Raw genomic sequence first — 17,316 nt, 5'->3', positions numbered from 1 at the left:
TACAGGATATAGTTTAAATATAAACTGAAAGGAGAACACATTAAACATTCTTTTTTAAAAAAAATTGGCATGGATTTATACGAAAGACCTTCCCTTCCTAGATGAAGGTTATAATTGCCTGCCTCCTTTCTTGCTTTTGCTAGCAAGTTCATCCGTGAATTAGTGTAGGACCTGCTTGCCTTTCACCTGGTTGAGAAGGGTATATATCTAAGTAACAGTCTTATAATTTACATTTAATGCAACCTTCCAATTGACCAGGAGCCCACAACCTAAGCCCCCGTCTCATAGCTGTGGACTTTCCCACATTTGTCAAGTCAATGCCATTCCGGGATAGGCTACCAGAAATCATTCATTTAAAGCCTGTACTGCAAATGACACTTTTTCTAACCTTGATGACACATTTTATTCAGTGGTTCTAGAAAGAGAATGTTGTTGAATATGTAGGAAGAAAAAATGTACTTCATATATGAGTGATTCAGATAATAAACAGAACATGCTCTATAAAATGCAAGGGATCATGTTCCTGATATAGAAATATATTAGAAAGTACATTATAGACTATACTTAAAAATAAGTCCTATACTGAAGCAACTCTCAGGTGAAAGGTGATAAATTCTTCAGACTAAATTTTGCACGCACTTCCTTATTTTGAATTGTTTTTATTTTGCTAAGTCATATGGAAGCATAGAAATTCACACATATACTCCAGCCCTACAAATCTCAATCAGTTCAGTCATCAACAAACAATTTGGTGAGGTATTGTCTGCATACATTCAATTTCAAGCTCTAATTTGGAACATGGACATTTGGACGTGGACTGTGGTGTTACTGAGTCAGAAAATAGGGTTCCATTCCAGTGTGTTACAATAAATGAAAATGTTGTAGAAATAGAACAGGTTGTGGATAGCATCCTTTGTGAAGCAGAATCACATCCTAATAGAAGATATGCCTGCCTTTTTCAGTTATAGGAATATTAAACATTTAACTTGGAAGCATTAGTAAATATAATTCTTTCAATACATTTCAGGATAGCCTTTTATCTCTTGTATAGATAATGTTATCTGATATCTGAGTCTCCATGACACAGGTAAGATAGCCATAAAACACACATAATGCACTAGGAACTTGAGGCAAAACCTCTGCATTCATGCTAGATTGTGTAATCAAGGGCTGGTTTCTGCTGTTTCCAGCAAGATGCCTTTAGAATGCTTGATAAGTTCCCTTTAACACTCAACCAAAGCAGGCTTAGCTTTAGTCAAGCTACATTAAAGAAGTACTGGATTTTCCTTTTAAGGTGAAGTTATCTGACCATGGTAGTTATAACTGTGAACCAAATAAATTTATCATGGCTGATTTCACAACCTTAAAATGTTCATCTTATTCTTTATTTCATTGAGCTGGTTTAAGTAACAGTAACCTGAGCAGTATATTCAGTTTTCATAAAGAATTCAGTGAAACAACATTATAGGTATAAGGTATCTGAGCTAATGTGTTTTTCTATCTGACATAATGCACTATTCAGGGAATATATGTTGTGGTAGTTTTTATTATTGGGTTGCATTTCATATAAACAGATTTCTTTGGGACCCTGTAAGTCTTCCTGGTATATTTCCTGACAGACCTATATTACTGGGATTTGTTTAAATAAAAAGGACCTCAAATAGTGTAAGGATAATTGAAACGTAGATGATACTTTAAGCAGAAGTCTCCAATCAGAAACATTTGCAGATGTATGGTGCTTGGATAGTTGATTATTGGATGTTTCTACTGGGAACAACCAGCAAACATTAACCTTATTGAAGTCCCATTAATTTCAGTAAGAGATGTAGGGCACAATCCCATGCACGTTTAGACAGAAAAAAAGTCCTACAACTACACAGTCACTTGCAGACTGAAACAGGTTTGCCCCTAGAATTAACTTGTATTTGGCTCCATCCTCAATCCTGACCAGTTCCCAGTCCCTGCTTATGAAAAACATTCCCACAACATGATGTCCCCACTGTCTCTGTTCCTCTCCCCTCTCTTCTACCAAGCAGATAGGGACAAATGTCTTTGTAACCAAAATGCTTATTATATTAAAGCTGGCCAGCCGGGCTGGCTTTGTGCAAAAAAAAGAGTATTGCAGAAGACATTAATCACTGGCATGAACAAAGTTAGAAGATTGGCTATTAGAGTAATGCAGCTTAATGATAAGAAGTTGATTGCAAATCAGATACCCCTTCATTGTGCCATACCAAAAAGAGCTAACTTAACTAGCTTATGGTTCACGTTGCTTATGAACCAGTTGCTAGGAATGTCTAATACTTTGTTGGTTTGTCCTTTTAACCAAATGGCATATGATGATGTTAAGTCAGCCCTAACCCATCTATGAATGTGCAGCCAGATTACCCACAGTACTTGAAAGGTTTACTTTTCAACAACTTCTTATTTCTGGGTCAGTTGGCCTTGGCATTTCAGCAAAGCATTCCAATCCTGCCTCTTCTTCCAGATTCACAAGTTGATCAACACCTTGTATTATAGGACAAGTAGTGCTTTACTATGGAGATGGTGTTCTCAGGGTAATAAGCAGAGTCTAAGCAATAAGCAGTTTGATCATACTTTCCCTTGTTTTTTCTCTTAAATTCAGCAGTTGTCCGGGCTTTTTGTGTTGATTACTACACCTTTTAAGTTACCATGTAACCAAAACAATTGCATATCCCAATCTCATCCCTATCCTTAGCTGACCTTTAACTTTGTATCTCTCCCTGTTCTCTGTGCCCAGATAGGAGAACAGAGTGAACATGTCATAAAACAGGAAGACTGTCTGTAACTAAGTCAGGAAATTTGTAAATGTTTCTGTGAATAGCCACTGATCTGGCTTTGCTATCCACAATAACAACATGCTTCTGAATAAGAAGGGAGAGTAAAATCAAATACCTTGATATGGTATGTGATATGGTCACATGACTCCAGTTCTCCGTCAGCTTCACTGGCTTCCCATTGAAGTCCGGGCCCAATTCAAGGTGTTGGTGATTACCTATAAAGCCCTAAACGGCTTGGGTCCTGGTTACCTGAAGGAGCGCTTACGTCCATATATGCCCAGCCGCCCCCTGAGATCAGCAGGAGGGGCCCTTCTCCGGGAACCCTCCGTGAAAGAAATTAGGAGGGTGGGTACTCGGAGGAGGGCTCTCTCTGCGGTGGCACCTAAGTTATGGAATGCGCTCCCCAGAGAGGTCCACCTGGCGCCGTCGTTATTTGTTTTTCGGCGCCAGGCGAAGACCTTTTTATTTAAGCGGCATTTTAACTGTTAGTATTATTTGATCTTATCTGGCCAGGGCGGCTTATTTTATATTGTATTTTTGGATTTTTAACGTTTATATTTATTGTAATTTATATTATAATTACTTTTATTTATTGTTGTAAGCCGCCCCGAGGCTTCGGCGAATGGGGCGGCATAAAAATGCTTTAATAAATAAAAATAAATAAAATAGATGGACAGGCTGGAGGTCAGCTGCCGGAACATTCAGATGGATATTATCAAAGGACAGAGCTAAGTGTGAAGTATGAGCAAGGCAGAAAATTGAATTCCAAAGCAGCAAATCAAAAGCAATTTCAGGGTCCCGCCTCCCTTGGTCTCCACACCATGCCTGTGAAGTGGCATCTTGTCTGCACCAGCCTGGTTCCTGCCACAAACTGGGTCAGTCCAGATGAAGTAGGAAGGCAGCAGAGTTTGCAGTGGCAACAGCAGGAATGGCTTAGTGGGGCCAGCAGACAGGGTCTCACAACAACTGCAGGCAGATGGGGCAGCCAGGTGGAACATTGTCTCCTATCCGCAACTCAGCCAGCCTGTCAGAAGGACACCATGGTCAATGGTGTTGAAAGCCCCTGAGAGGTCCAGGAAAAGCAACAGAGTTGCATTCCTCCTGTCCCTCTCCTGGCAGAGGTCATCTCACCAAGCAGCCAATGCAATTTCAGTTCTAAAACCAGGCCTGAAACCCAATTGAAATGGATCTAGATAATCCATTTCATCCTGAAACCCAGTTGAAATGGATCTAGATAATCCATTTCATCCGGAAGTGCCTGGAGCTGTTCAGCCACCACACGCTCAAACACCTTGTCCAGGAACATGACATTGTGGTCTAATTAAAGAGACTGGGACCACTCATTCTTTCAAAGAGGGGTTTACAGGCCAGACCTGCTAAAACCAGGTACGCATCCTTCCTAACTTTGAGTAACACGTCATGAGGTACAAAGGTCAAACATACAGGTGATGGGTCAAACCAGACCAAGCACCTTGTCCACATCCTCAGGCCTCAACATCTGGAATCCTTCCAAAAAACTGGACCAGTCAATGTGGAGTCCAATTCATGGTGAACAAGGTCTGCAAGTGGTTTTCTTCTTCTGAAATATTTGGTTTTCATTTGTCTCTATTTTGCTCCCCCTGCCTCTATTGCCACTTTACTTGCCATACTGTACATTTGTGTTTGCTTTTCAAGAGTTTGTTTTTCCATTTTCTTCATTTGGGAAAGATCACTCCTTTGAAAAGGCATAGATAAGAGTTTTTCCAAACTAGCCACTCTTGCCATTAACAAAGGCAATCCTGGAATTCAGGAGAAATTTCAGAAATGGAATTAAATCAAGTATTGACACATACTGTATTGGGAATAATTTAGCATCCCATTAGTATTGGAACAACTTTTTCAAAATGGCTCAACATTGATACAACATACCCTAGGCCTTTCTTGTTTCCACAGCTAATATTACAAAGATACAGACTTTTATTGTGGCTAAGATGATGCTAGGAAGCATCCCATTAGGGCTAGAGCACTGAATCTTTTGGAGCACTGAATCTCTGGGAGGCCATCCACAGGCTGAAAAAAAGGTACAGGGACTTTGATGATTAGCTGTTTTTTTTCCCCTACATATGCTTCCCCTCCTGTTGTCCCTTGAATTTTTCTGCCTGAGGTTTTTTTCCCCCCTGAAATCAAATGTTCTCCTCTTCCCTGTCCATGCATCCTTTTTTATGGATAGGAATGTCCTCAGGAGACAGGGTTCTTTGACCACACACACCTGCTTCCAGATGTCATGAAAAACATCTGATTATTCATTATTTATTTTATAATTATTATTGTATTGTATTGTATTGTATGGTTGTTACATACAACTCCAGAATTGTGAATTGTTCATGGGTTTTTTCACTGGGCCACAGAGGCAGCAGGAAGCAGTAGTCAAGAATTTCAGCATCTTTACATGCCAGTATTCCAGTGCTGCAGAAGCAGTTGGAATACAGGAGGGAATGGCAAAGGGCGAGGGAAACAACTGGGAGTGTGAGAAAACAAAACATAGTTTTTTCACTCATCTGCCAGACAAACTGTGAGTAGAACAACAAATCATATTTAAATAAACCATGGGTTAGCATTTTGTGCAAACCAGGCCATTAATTACATAGATGCTCAAGTCCAACTGTAGGTTCAGTTTTTAAAAGCATTTACATGATACTATTTTAAAAGGTTTCCAATGGCAAAAATATAATTTAAAAAAAATAGCCAAAATGAACAGAGAAGTACCCATTTATAGTTCTGAATATTCTTCACTCACTCTCTTTTGTTACTTTGTTAGGTAAATCCTGTTGTGAACAGAATTGTACACTAAAAACCTGCCCAAAATTCTAAGTATGGCTTTTATATTTAAGTCACTTTTGATTCAGATACAAAATGGAAATATATCTTATATACCTTTAACTGTAGGAGGTAGACTAATTTTTAAGGAAATGATAGGGTAAATATATTTTCTAATCCATTTTGCACTACTTCTGGTTATCTACTTTTTCTTGGGTTGATTTAATGAAGATAAGCTCTAATTGGTTGATATTATGCTATAAGATATCATATTAGTGTCAAGGGTTTAAAAATAAGGCCAACCTGTTTAACACCAATCTCATGAATATGATGAAATCTTTTATTGCTATATTTTTAATGGAAGGAACTGTGGTGAGATGAATCTGTTAAATATGTTAATACAGAAAATATGTATATTAACTATCTTAAAGGGAGGGAAGGGGACAGTTTTGCTGAAGCTCTCTTCCTCAGTTAAATCCCAGAGGTGATGCTTGTTCAACTGTAGTCTAAATGAGAGCGGGGCGGGGGGGCGGGGGAATGGTATGGAAGGTCAAGGTATGAAGAAATTCCTTGATCCTCTGACAAGAATGCTTATGTCAAATAAAATGGAAAGAAACCTAGGAAATACAAGTGCCCCACCTTCTTCTCTTTGATAAAACTTTATGAAGGTAGAAAACCAAGCAACATCAAGTACACTGACTGTGAAGAAAAGAAATGTACTATAAAAAGAGTATCAACATAGGAAGAGCACCTGGCCTATGAAAAATTTTCTGATATAGTTCTGTTAGAAAAACCAGGTATCCCTGTTAAGAAAAATCTGGGCCTTTTTGCAGCAGGTACCAAAGTTAAGAAAAATTATACTATTCATACCAGAGGTCTTCAACCTTTTTGGACCCATGAACAAGAATAAGAATTTGAGAAATTGCTCTGGGCACCACCACAAAATACCTAATCAGTGGATTGCTACTTTGTTGTCTGCAAGTTGTATTTGTGGATCTTAGACTGTGTCTTATTCAGCAAAAACCTTGTGTTTTCTGTCTGTTAGAGACTACAACATCTATTTAATAAAGGAATGTCTAATTCAGCCAATTTTTGGCAGTGCAATATATCAAAACATATGTTTTGGCAATGTCCAATAGTTGCTTCTTTAGGGAGGAGGTGATTGCACAGATAAATTTTGTATTGGAACAGTCATTGATATTAACTGTTATACACAGTCTTTTATATTATGTATGCCTTTGTGGAAAATATCAAATGAAAGGTGAAATGGATTCACTGCACCCTTTGGACAGCTAAAAGTCTGATATTACAAAACTGGAAGGATAAACTCTCACCTGTTATGCAGTTGATTGAGGGCCTTACAGTGCTTTCCAATATATGAACGGATGGAATACATACATACATACATGAACAGATATTTGAATATTTGGGCTGCTTTTGTTAAAGCCAAATAAGTTTACTTGTTTACAACTTGTCAGTTATTATATATATTTCATACAAATCCATGTATATATATTGAAGAACTGCAACTCTTTAAGCCATAGTGAAGCATGGAAATCGTAAGAGGATCTCTGTGGTGTCAGAAAACTAATCCTATCATACATGAACTCCAGAACTGAGTCCAAAAAACACAACAGATCCACAATGGTAAAACAGTGCTCTTCCAAAAATTTTTTAGTGATTTGGATAAGGAACTACAGGGAACAATTATCAGATTTGCAGATGACACAAAACTGGGTAGGATAGCAAATTTCCCAGAGGACAGAAAGAAGATTAAATGAGATATTGATAGGTTAAAATGCTGGGCTGAAAGCAACAGAATGAAATGAGAAACAGAGAGAGTCAGAAGGGCCTCCCGGGCCATCCATACCCGCTGTGCTACTCTTTTTAAAGATTAGAACCACTGATGCCACCCTCAATGTTCTGAACTTCTGTTTCCCATGAGGCCTCAAAAATGTAAGCCAATGGACATGAGAGTATCCCTACCAATTCCCGAAGTACCCCCAGGTGTAGTCCATCAGGGCCTGGGCCTTTGTAACATTCGGGACCCTAAGGAGTTCCTTCACTTCTAGGGAGGTGACTTCAATATGTGCCCCTATAACTCCAACCTCATGTAGCCCCACAGGGAAAACATGGAAGCAAAATAATAATTTAATGTCTATCCCTGTTCCCTTACATCAGTTACCAGATCCTATCCCTCCCTTTTAAGTGGTCCCACTGCCTGTCTCACTTTCTTCTTCCTATTTACATGAAGGTAGAAGCCCTTTTTGTTGCTCTTGACATTCTTCACAAGTCTCAGTTCATAATCAGCCTTAGCCTTGTGAAGAATCCTTCTGCATCGTGCCACCTCTTCCTGGTAAACCCTATCCACTGGTCCACTTGCTCCAGTGACCATTTCCTGTGAAGGGCCTCTTCCTTCTAATCTTTACCACCTCTCTTTGCTTCCATGGTGGCACTATCCTACGCCTCCCCACTTTGCTAATCATTAGTATCATTAAGGCATGAGCCTGTCAAGACCTCCCTTTTTAGAGCCACCCACCCCTCCTGAATTCCCTAGCCTTCCATTCCTGTCTCCTATAAAACTTCTCCCAGCCTGGCCTTCAATCGACTGAAGCTGGCCCTCAAGAAGTCCCAACTCCTAGTACTTGACCTACCATTCATCCTTGTTCCCCTGATCTCAAGGCATAGGATGGAGTGGTCACTTGCATCCAGAGCTTTCCTAATCTGCACATCATCCATCAGACTATCCCTGTTGGTCAGAACCAAGTCTAGAATGTTTTCCCCCTTTCTTGTACACTCTGAGTGAAAAACCGTTCCTGCATCACTTCTAGGAAGCCACAGGTCCCAGCCACCCCCAAGTGCATCTCCCAACTAATATCAGGAAGGTTAATGTCTCTCATTATGATATGTCCCTGCCCTGGGATACCCTTCCTATCTGGTCTAGCAGAACATCGCCCATGGTTTCAGGTGGACTCGGTGGATGATAGCATACCTCCAATATCAGATTCTTGGCCACCTCTAGACCTGTCAGTCTTACCACGTACCTGATCCCCTTCTATTGCACTCCCTATCTCATTGCACATATAGCACTACACCCCCTCCCCTCTTTCCCTTCCTGTCATTCCTAAAAAGAGCATATCCTTCTATCCTTCTTTTCATCCCACCATGTTTCCATAATTCTCAGCAGGTCATACTCACCTACTCCCAGGAGAGTCTTGACAGATGGGGAATGCTTGGCTCAACAATACTGCAAATGAGAACAATCTCGAAATTGTCATAGATCACAAGTGAAATATGAGCAAACAATGCAAAGTAGCTGCAAAAAAGGCAAATGTATCACTTCCAAATTATGTGACGTACTTATTCCCTTATAGTCAGCACTACTCAATTCTCATCTTCAGTACTGGGTCCAGTTCTGGCCACCACAGAGTAAGAAAGATGCAGAAAAGCTGGAAAGGCTTCAGAGAGAGGGCAGCAGGGATGATCCAGGGACTGGAAACAAAGCTGTATGAGGAGAGATTGAGATAACTAGGCACGTTCAGCCTCATGAAGAGAAGACTGAGGGGGGGATATGATAGCACTCTACAAGTACTTGAAAGGCTATAACAATGAGGAAGGCCAGGATCTCTTCTCAATCATTCTAAAGTGCAGGACACAGAATAACAGACTTAAATTACAAGTAACCAGATTCCAACTAGATACCAGGAAAAAATTCTTGACTCTTAAAGCAGTACAACACTGGAACCAATTACTTAGGGAGGTTGTGGAAGTTGTGGGCTCTTCCACACTAGAGGCATTCAAAATGCAGCTGGATAGACATCTGAGTAGAATGCTTCTAGGCCCCTTCCAACTCTATTATTCTATGATTCAGTATTTATTATTTATTTCTTAAAAGCTTGTGTATGCTGTCCTAATATACAAAATCAGGATGGCTTACAATATTTAAAAGAACAATTAAAACAACAATGTCTAATAAATAAAAAAAAGAACAAACAATAAATCTCAAAGCAAACAGAGCGACTGAAGGTTAAAAGTTGTTAAATTTTAAAATACTGTTTAAATAAAAAGGTGTTGTGCAAACCCATGCAATCTTGGCCTAATCTTGTTGTTGATGGGATAAAATGGAGTGAAGGAGGACTATGTAAACCACCTTCGGTTTCTCACAAGAGGAAAAAAGGTGGAATATAAATATAAAGGAACAATTTTATTGCTAACAACAGCAAGAAGAGCAGTATAGCTGACTTGCCTCAGTTCAGGGTACTTCAAGATGCCCACCCCAAATAGCACTCTGGGCTGTCAAATCAATCTGTACCCCCATCTAAATCCAGAGTCAGCATCCCTGAAGAAAAGCCCCACCCAAAACATTCATGCCCCCATTCATCTACCTCTGTCACCTTGCCCTTTAACAAAAGGGTTGCTAGAATGAGTTAAAAAGGTAAGCAGCATGGACAGTCCCTGCTCTTTGGTTAACAATCTAGAAGAAATGATATACAAGAAAAATAGGATGGGAAAGAGGTGGTCTCTAAAGAATGCAAATCCTGTGTGGTAAACATTGAAACCATAATGGTCAAGTAAACATTTTGAGCTTTATTGCTGCATTTTAATGGTAGTTATTCCTAACTATGTGGCATTTAATATTGTATGTACTTTAGAATGGGTTTCAGAAAAGAAAATGCTAACAGTGGTTAAAGTTGGGTTTGACTTCAAAGGCATTTTAATACGTGGATAAAACAAACCAGGTGAGAATAAAAATACTGCTGCAGTGAGTGTCACATGTGTTATTAAAATGTGACTGAATTTCATGTTCCGTGTTCTTTTCAAAGCTTAAATGTGTAATTGTATATAGGTACAATTTCAGTAAATTGGAAACAAACACTTGCTTATATGTAAAGCACAATCATAGGTATTTAAACTATATCAGTATATTCACTTCAAGTTGTATTCACTTCTCCCAGATTTTTGTTGGTGGTGGTGATGATTTCAAAATGTGAAATTACTAGAAAACAGGGAAAATAAAGGTTGTTGCTTTCAAAAAGTTGAGTACAAGTTACTGAGTTCTGATTCCATAACATGTTTGTTTAATGTATGAAATGCATAAGAATAGGAATGTTATACTTATTATTTTATACATCACAACATGTTGTATGTGTGGTAATTAGTTTTTTTTTTCTGTATCTTACCAATAAATTTTGCAGCACATTGCTTCTTTTCTAAAGCAGTTCCATTATCATTTCAGTGTATGAAATAGGTTTCTGAAAGGAAAGCCAAACACATTTCTAAAATGAACACCAAATATTTTTTTCTGAATCTGTCTGCCATTGAAAAGCCAGTACTGCCAATTTAAATAGTGCATAATAATGATATTAATTTTTATGGTGTGTATAAGTTACATTTGATTAGTTTTTTGCATGATTAAAATTTGCAAAGCCTTTATGGCCCCCAGGAGCCAACCTGTAATAAACAGCTCTCACCTTCAAAACCATAAAACAGGCTTCCAATACTCGAACATTAGATCTAATTGCCTTGCTACATCAAAGGAAGTACCAGAGGACTGAGAAAAATCACAGAAGGGAGGAGGGGGTAGAGGGCAGTTTCACCTCCAAAGGTTATGTGTTTGTGGCTTGGTGGAGCCCTGTAAAGTTATGGCCTAAAAACTGCTGTTTGCGATTAAGTTGATGGGGAAAAGTCTACCCCGCAATCTCCCTGCTGCTGACACAGAGTCTTTGTTCACATTTAGATTTCTCAAACTGTTGCCAGGGTCAGGCTGAGGTCAGACACCATGATGATGTATAGGAGAACATGTCTGGGAATTTCTCTCATACTTAAAACACATACCAGAAAAAAGAGAGAGCCCTGCAAAAATTGTCTGATGAGACCCAGATGATGATACTGTGGCAGTTCTTTTAGTAACATCATGTCTTTCTCTTTGCCATACACACACGCATACAAACATAGTGATTTATTGATGTGTACTATGACAGCATTTACTGTTTTATGCCCCTTCAAGATAAGGACACTCAGTATCACTTCGACACTTCATTTTCCTGCCCAAAGTGAATGAGCTGGTAAATCTATGAAAAGAAGAAATTATGTCCACTGTAGAGTGTGGAAGTACCATGGGCTGAACAAACCATGGGTTTCAAATAGATACCCTCTCTCTCTTTCTCTCTGTGTATGTACATGCTTGAGTATTGACACATCCCAATCTAGTCAAGATCACAGGTTTTACAGCATCCCAAACTGTGCTCCTCATCATCCTCAACAAACACAACCTTGTTTCCAGCTGTGACTAAGGAGCCTTACAATGTTTGATTAGTAGTACCACTGTGAGAGGGAAAGAAGAAATAAGCATGCTAATGCTGTGAGAGTTGTTTGCTCCATTTTGTTGATGATTGCTGTGTCTAGATTTTAAAAAGAAGGGTTTTCACCCTTCCTAGTACAGCTGAATAAAATGGCTATTGATATCTAGGTTGCAGCAATGTATGCACAATGAAATTCTGACCCACTTTTAAAATCAAAAGTTATAAAGACCATTTTTTCATGAAATATTTTTGTAGTTTGACATTGTTGATTTCAGTTGTTTGCCCGTGCATACAGCTCTTCTGCAGAGTTGGCAAGTAAAGCACTAAGTAGCAATTTTTCTCTGCTCAGCTGCTCCATATGACAGAGGATATTTCATTCTGCTGTCAGAATGTTATTAATAAAACATGGGGTGCAGAAGGGGCCACGATTTCCCCTTTCAATCACTATAGCATTTACAATGAAAATTTTATGCAGTGTGTAATTTTCAGTTAATGCTTGACACTTAAAATGTCCGGAGCTGCATTTTGTATGGCTCCTGAAGGGTTAATTGTATCATGTTCCTTGCATAAAAGCTCTGCTTATCAAAAGTGAATAGAAGAGTGTATGCAAATGCATGTCTGTGACCTTTTGCCTTTCCAGGGTTAATTTATATGGTCATTAAAGATTTTATGAAATTGAGCGGCCTGGTGTTTTGAATCCCATTTTACCTTCCCCTCCTAATTTATATAATTCCTACCTGAACAGGGAAATATGACTTTCTTTTTTTGTTTGTATTGCAATGAAAACAGCATGCTGTGCTGTGGGGAGTTGCAAGTCTGGTTATCTGGCATTACTCAGATTGCTAAAATTCATTAAAATGTGACATCAGCACAGTCAGAGACAAATGATCACAAGATGAAAAGGAACAGTAGGCCTTTCACGGATTAGTGCTACATGGCCCCAGCATAGAAGCTAACTGCATAAACAGATTAATCTACTAGTAGCAGCATAGCTAAGATTTACAGAATAATTAAATTGAGTTGTGTTACTGTGAAGATTTTCATGTAATCTAGCTGGTGTGAACATGTAAGTGAGGTGTGGGTAATACCACTTCCTGAAAAGCAATATAGCAAGTTGTGTCATTTACCCTGTACAACTCCTCTGGTGATAAAAACAGAGTTCTCAAGGTTGAGATCCAGCACTGCACTTATGTACAGCAATTAGCAGGATTGGTGGACTCTAACTGGATTCATTTTGGAGTGGTTTGCTTAGTTTTCAAATAAATTGTTGTGTGCCATTTTTTTCCGATCTGAAGTTGTATACAATGTTACTGATGTAAATTACTTTTAGCCAATGAATAGCAAATGAAAAACATCTAATCTATCACATTGGTTATTACTGTATGTTCTGACAAAGAAATGTTTGCAATTTCTGGGTTGAATCTGAAAATTTTCAAACAATTAATAATTAATACCTGATCTCTTTAGTGTGCCATTCTTTTTAACTTATTTCTCTTTCTTCTTCTTTTTTAAAACTCTCATTAAAATTTAGTGGCTGATCTTATTAAAGATCATATTTACAACTGCTGTTGAATGGTCCCTAAGTTAGCGTCTTTTAATTTTTTTATGCTCATTCACAGAAGAACAAGTTGAAGATGCAGAAGGGTCTGCTAAAAGCTCATCAGTGTCTGTTGCTGATGATAAAGACACGTGTGAGAAAGAGAGAAATAATAGTGAAGGAAAAAAAACTAGTAAGGATTCTGGTAAGATGCTAGAATTTTGTCACTCTTTTAAAAATAGTCTTTCATTTAAAACTGTCTGGACATTCCTGTTATTATCTATTGCATGTGTATTTTGCATGTGATTTCTATCACTAGCCTCCCATTGACCTATTTTTAATCATAACCATCTGACAGGATAGATGCGGATAAGTTGAAGAATATTATAGGACGACTAGTGAGATTATTTTTTAATCAAATCAGTTTGTGTGCTTGTAATTTTTAAGCGCCTTTCATTAATCTTAGCTGTACTTGTGATTCCTCTGATGGCATATTAATTTTTCATAAGCGTAGGATTAGATACCACTTGAAATTTTTCCCCTGCCTTCAGATTTTGTCTTCTTGCAGCCGTAGGAATGGAGGAATGCTTCTCCTCTTTGATACATGATCACTTGCATTCAGGAATCTTCCCTTTTCCTGAGCATTTATTTGGTATTTAGGAGAAAAATGCAGAAAATCCAGTAAAAAAGTTTACAGATGATTCAGCCTAAGAAAAAGAAAATATCATTGAAAACGGATTAAGAGTGGGTAATATTGATCTCTGGGAATATATGAAGCCTGGTAATGAAAGCTACTGTATTTGAAAGCAAAACTTCTATGTCATGACATTTACTTGTACACAAACAAACCCAAGGCCAGCATCTGGCATGGATACACAAGGCTTTTTCTGTGTTTGATTTGGTAAATATATGACTATATCCATGCATTTTATGTATGAGATGGAAATCTATGGTCACAATGAATATTACATTGGTTACTTTTGCTGCATGCTATTTCTAGTTACATTATGGTAGATTCACTGAAGCAGAAGATGTGCTGAAACAGGTTGAAGCCTATTAGTTTCAGGTAGTCATATATCTTTTCCTTGTATCCCAGTGACAGCAGCATAGAAAGGAGCTTGTATTCACCATAAGACATTTAATTATACAGAGCAAATAATTTTGTGTGCAAATTTACTTAAATCTGAATCGGCCAGTAATCGTAAAGGCATAATATTGTTTAAAATGTATTAGAAATATAAGCACATTGATTTGTCTTTATTCCAAATTCATTCACATTTAAGGAATAAAACTCAGTTTATGTTTGGTTATTGATATGTTGAGGTCAGTACTTAAAAGCTGCAAAAAACATCTCAGCTACATTGGGGTTATTTTGTTTTTGACATCACAGTACTGAAGAAGAGCTCTTCATGACAAAGCTTGATCTATAGAGTTCCTTTGAAACACACTTGCCATTTCATTGGAAGGAGGTATCTGAAAGAGGTGCTGCTTACACTCATTACTGAGTGATTTTGGAAGTGAAATGGAAAAAGAGAGAAAACCAAGTGTTAAATATAATTCTCCTTCCAGGGTTTCATCAAGCAAATCTTGTAATACTTTTCAGGAATCTTTTTTACCAAGTTTATCTACTCTAAACATTGAAGAATGAGCAAACATGTTAATGAGACAATTGGCAAATAATGATAGCCTCTGCAGAAATAATACGGTGAAAATTTCAAGAGTTCATGAGGATTAAAGGCTTTGAAGGACCAAGTTTAATTAGGACTAACCTATGCTCAGATTGTACAGTGACAAACAAGGTGTAAGATGGGTTTAGCTGTGTTATATGATACCTTTAAAAATAGATGCTAAAAGCAAATGCTTCTCTGATGCTTTTACAACAAGCCTTGGATAATAGTTCATGTGCCTAATTCGCAAACTGACCTTTTGTATCTTTTGATAGAATTCTCTAAATTAATTCTGCATATGAGGCATTCATTTCATGGGCTTAATTCTCAACACAGCTGACAGTGATGCCTAATGACTGCATAAATGCTTGTGTATAATTGAATGTTAATTTGGGCTTTCTTCCCCTGAATTAAGTGTTGAAAGTCTTGCCAAAGAAGTCCCAGGAAAACTAGTAAGTTAATCACAGCCTTAACAAGCTAGACGGGAAGTGCTATCACCCCTCTTTTACACAAAATCTATTAGAAAAGGAAGGATTAACATGTTTAGTACACAAACATTGTATAAACTGTTGTTCTGGATTGCCTTTCTTATCTCAGAAAGAGGCTTTCAAAACCTGGCAGTAAGCAAACTATGTTGAATATTCATTCAGAAGACATGGAACTCCTAATGCTTCATTTATATTGTCATTTATGTCTAGTGCCACTTTAGATTAATTATAATCCAAATTACAGCTCAACGCAGTGTAGGAATTAATATGGAATTTATCCAGATTAATACATGTGCATGGAAAATGTAATATGTTTCTGACATGGCTAAGGGGAACACTTTTTAATAAAGTGGTAAACAGAAGGAGCAATGGAAATTCACCTTAGTTATTGCAATAAAAATTATTCTCTAATTCTCTTCTAATTAGAAAAAATACTGTACTAGCTTTTAAAACTTTAGAATTATTTCTAGTCTGAATAACACCATATGATATTTGAAAAGGCCTAAATTATACAATCCTTATAAAATTCATTGAGTCATAAATAAAGAAACAGTATATTGCTTATAGGTTTTTCAGTATTCTTTCATTAGATAGTTTATTGGATTTCTCTTATTGACGTACACCTATTTATTTTTTTTGCTTAGTCGCAAAGTCGTGTCTGACCCTTCATGACCCCATGGACAACATTCCTCCAGGCTCTCCTATCCTCCACCATCCCCTGAAGTCCACCCAAGACCACACCCTCTGCCCCAGTGACCCCATCTAGCCACCTCAACCTCTGTCATCCCCTTCTCCTTTTGCCTATTTATAACTACCTTTAAAACTTAAGATCTGCATATTATAAAGTAGGTTATTTTCCTTGTACACTACAATTCAAGTACACTTGAAATAAATGATGGTGCATTTTTAGGGCCATCCTGTACATAATTACTCAAAAGTCCTACTAGCATTAATGGAAATTATTAGTAAGCACACACAAGGTTGCAACCTTAAAGTCTTACTTATAATTAAAGTCCTGCTTTGAACTTCAGTAATTGAACTCTCTCATGTATGTTGTACATAAACAGAAAAGTTTTGATAATTAGTCAAATAATTAGACTGTGTGCTTAGAAAATGGATGCACAAACATTATGTTGCTAATAAAAAAGTTTTCAGATAATATGAAAGTTTCAGAATGAAGAGAGTTTTCAGCTTATTTCATTTAATACTCCACCATGTGGGTATCAACGCTTCAGTGGGGTATATTATTATGTTTCAGTTGATCAAATGCAGTTTTCACAAGCTAACATTGTGCAGTCTTGGCAGTAGTTGATGTTCGCATTACATATATCCCACACTGAACTTATTCACATCTTAAAACTAGTAAGGACATGATATCCTGTACATGGAACATGATTACATGAAGATATTTTCAGTCATTACAAATGTGAATGATCATATATAGAGCAGGTTTAAGTTGTGGATAGTGTCATTAATAATGGGCGTCTGTGGGAAATGGCTACCAAGGATTGTCTACCAACTGTCTGTAAGACAGGGGTCTCAAACTCGCGGCCCGCAGGCCAATTGCCGGGACGGGTGGGGCACAGGGGAGGGGCCCTGCGGCCTTCAAAGCACCGGCGGCGCCCGGGCCGACCGCAGGATGAGCGGCCCACCGCGGTGGTGGAATACTTGATGCGGCCCAGCCTCACCCAGACTCTACTTCCAGCGGCCCCCAGGTAAGTTGAG

At 38.1% G+C, this 17,316-nt stretch overlaps 1 protein-coding gene across 1 annotated transcript in view; it reads left to right on the top strand.

The window, feature by feature from the left end:
- Positions 1–17,316, top strand: part of LOC123020511 (zinc finger homeobox protein 4) — a 113,717-nt gene that overhangs the window by 64,305 nt on the left and 32,096 nt on the right. The window contains exon 3 of the mRNA XM_044424332.1: positions 13,519–13,641. Within this exon, the coding sequence (XP_044280267.1) occupies positions 13,519–13,641 (123 nt within the window). The remainder of the gene's footprint in view (positions 1–13,518; positions 13,642–17,316) is intronic.

This window comes from Varanus komodoensis, unplaced genomic scaffold, assembly GCF_004798865.1.
Source record: "Varanus komodoensis strain SLA01 unplaced genomic scaffold, ASM479886v1 scaffold14_1, whole genome shotgun sequence".
NCBI classification, from domain to species: domain Eukaryota; kingdom Metazoa; phylum Chordata; class Lepidosauria; order Squamata; family Varanidae; genus Varanus; species Varanus komodoensis.
The sequence above is the reverse complement of the archived record's forward strand: the minus strand, read 5'-3'. Positions and strand labels throughout refer to the sequence as shown.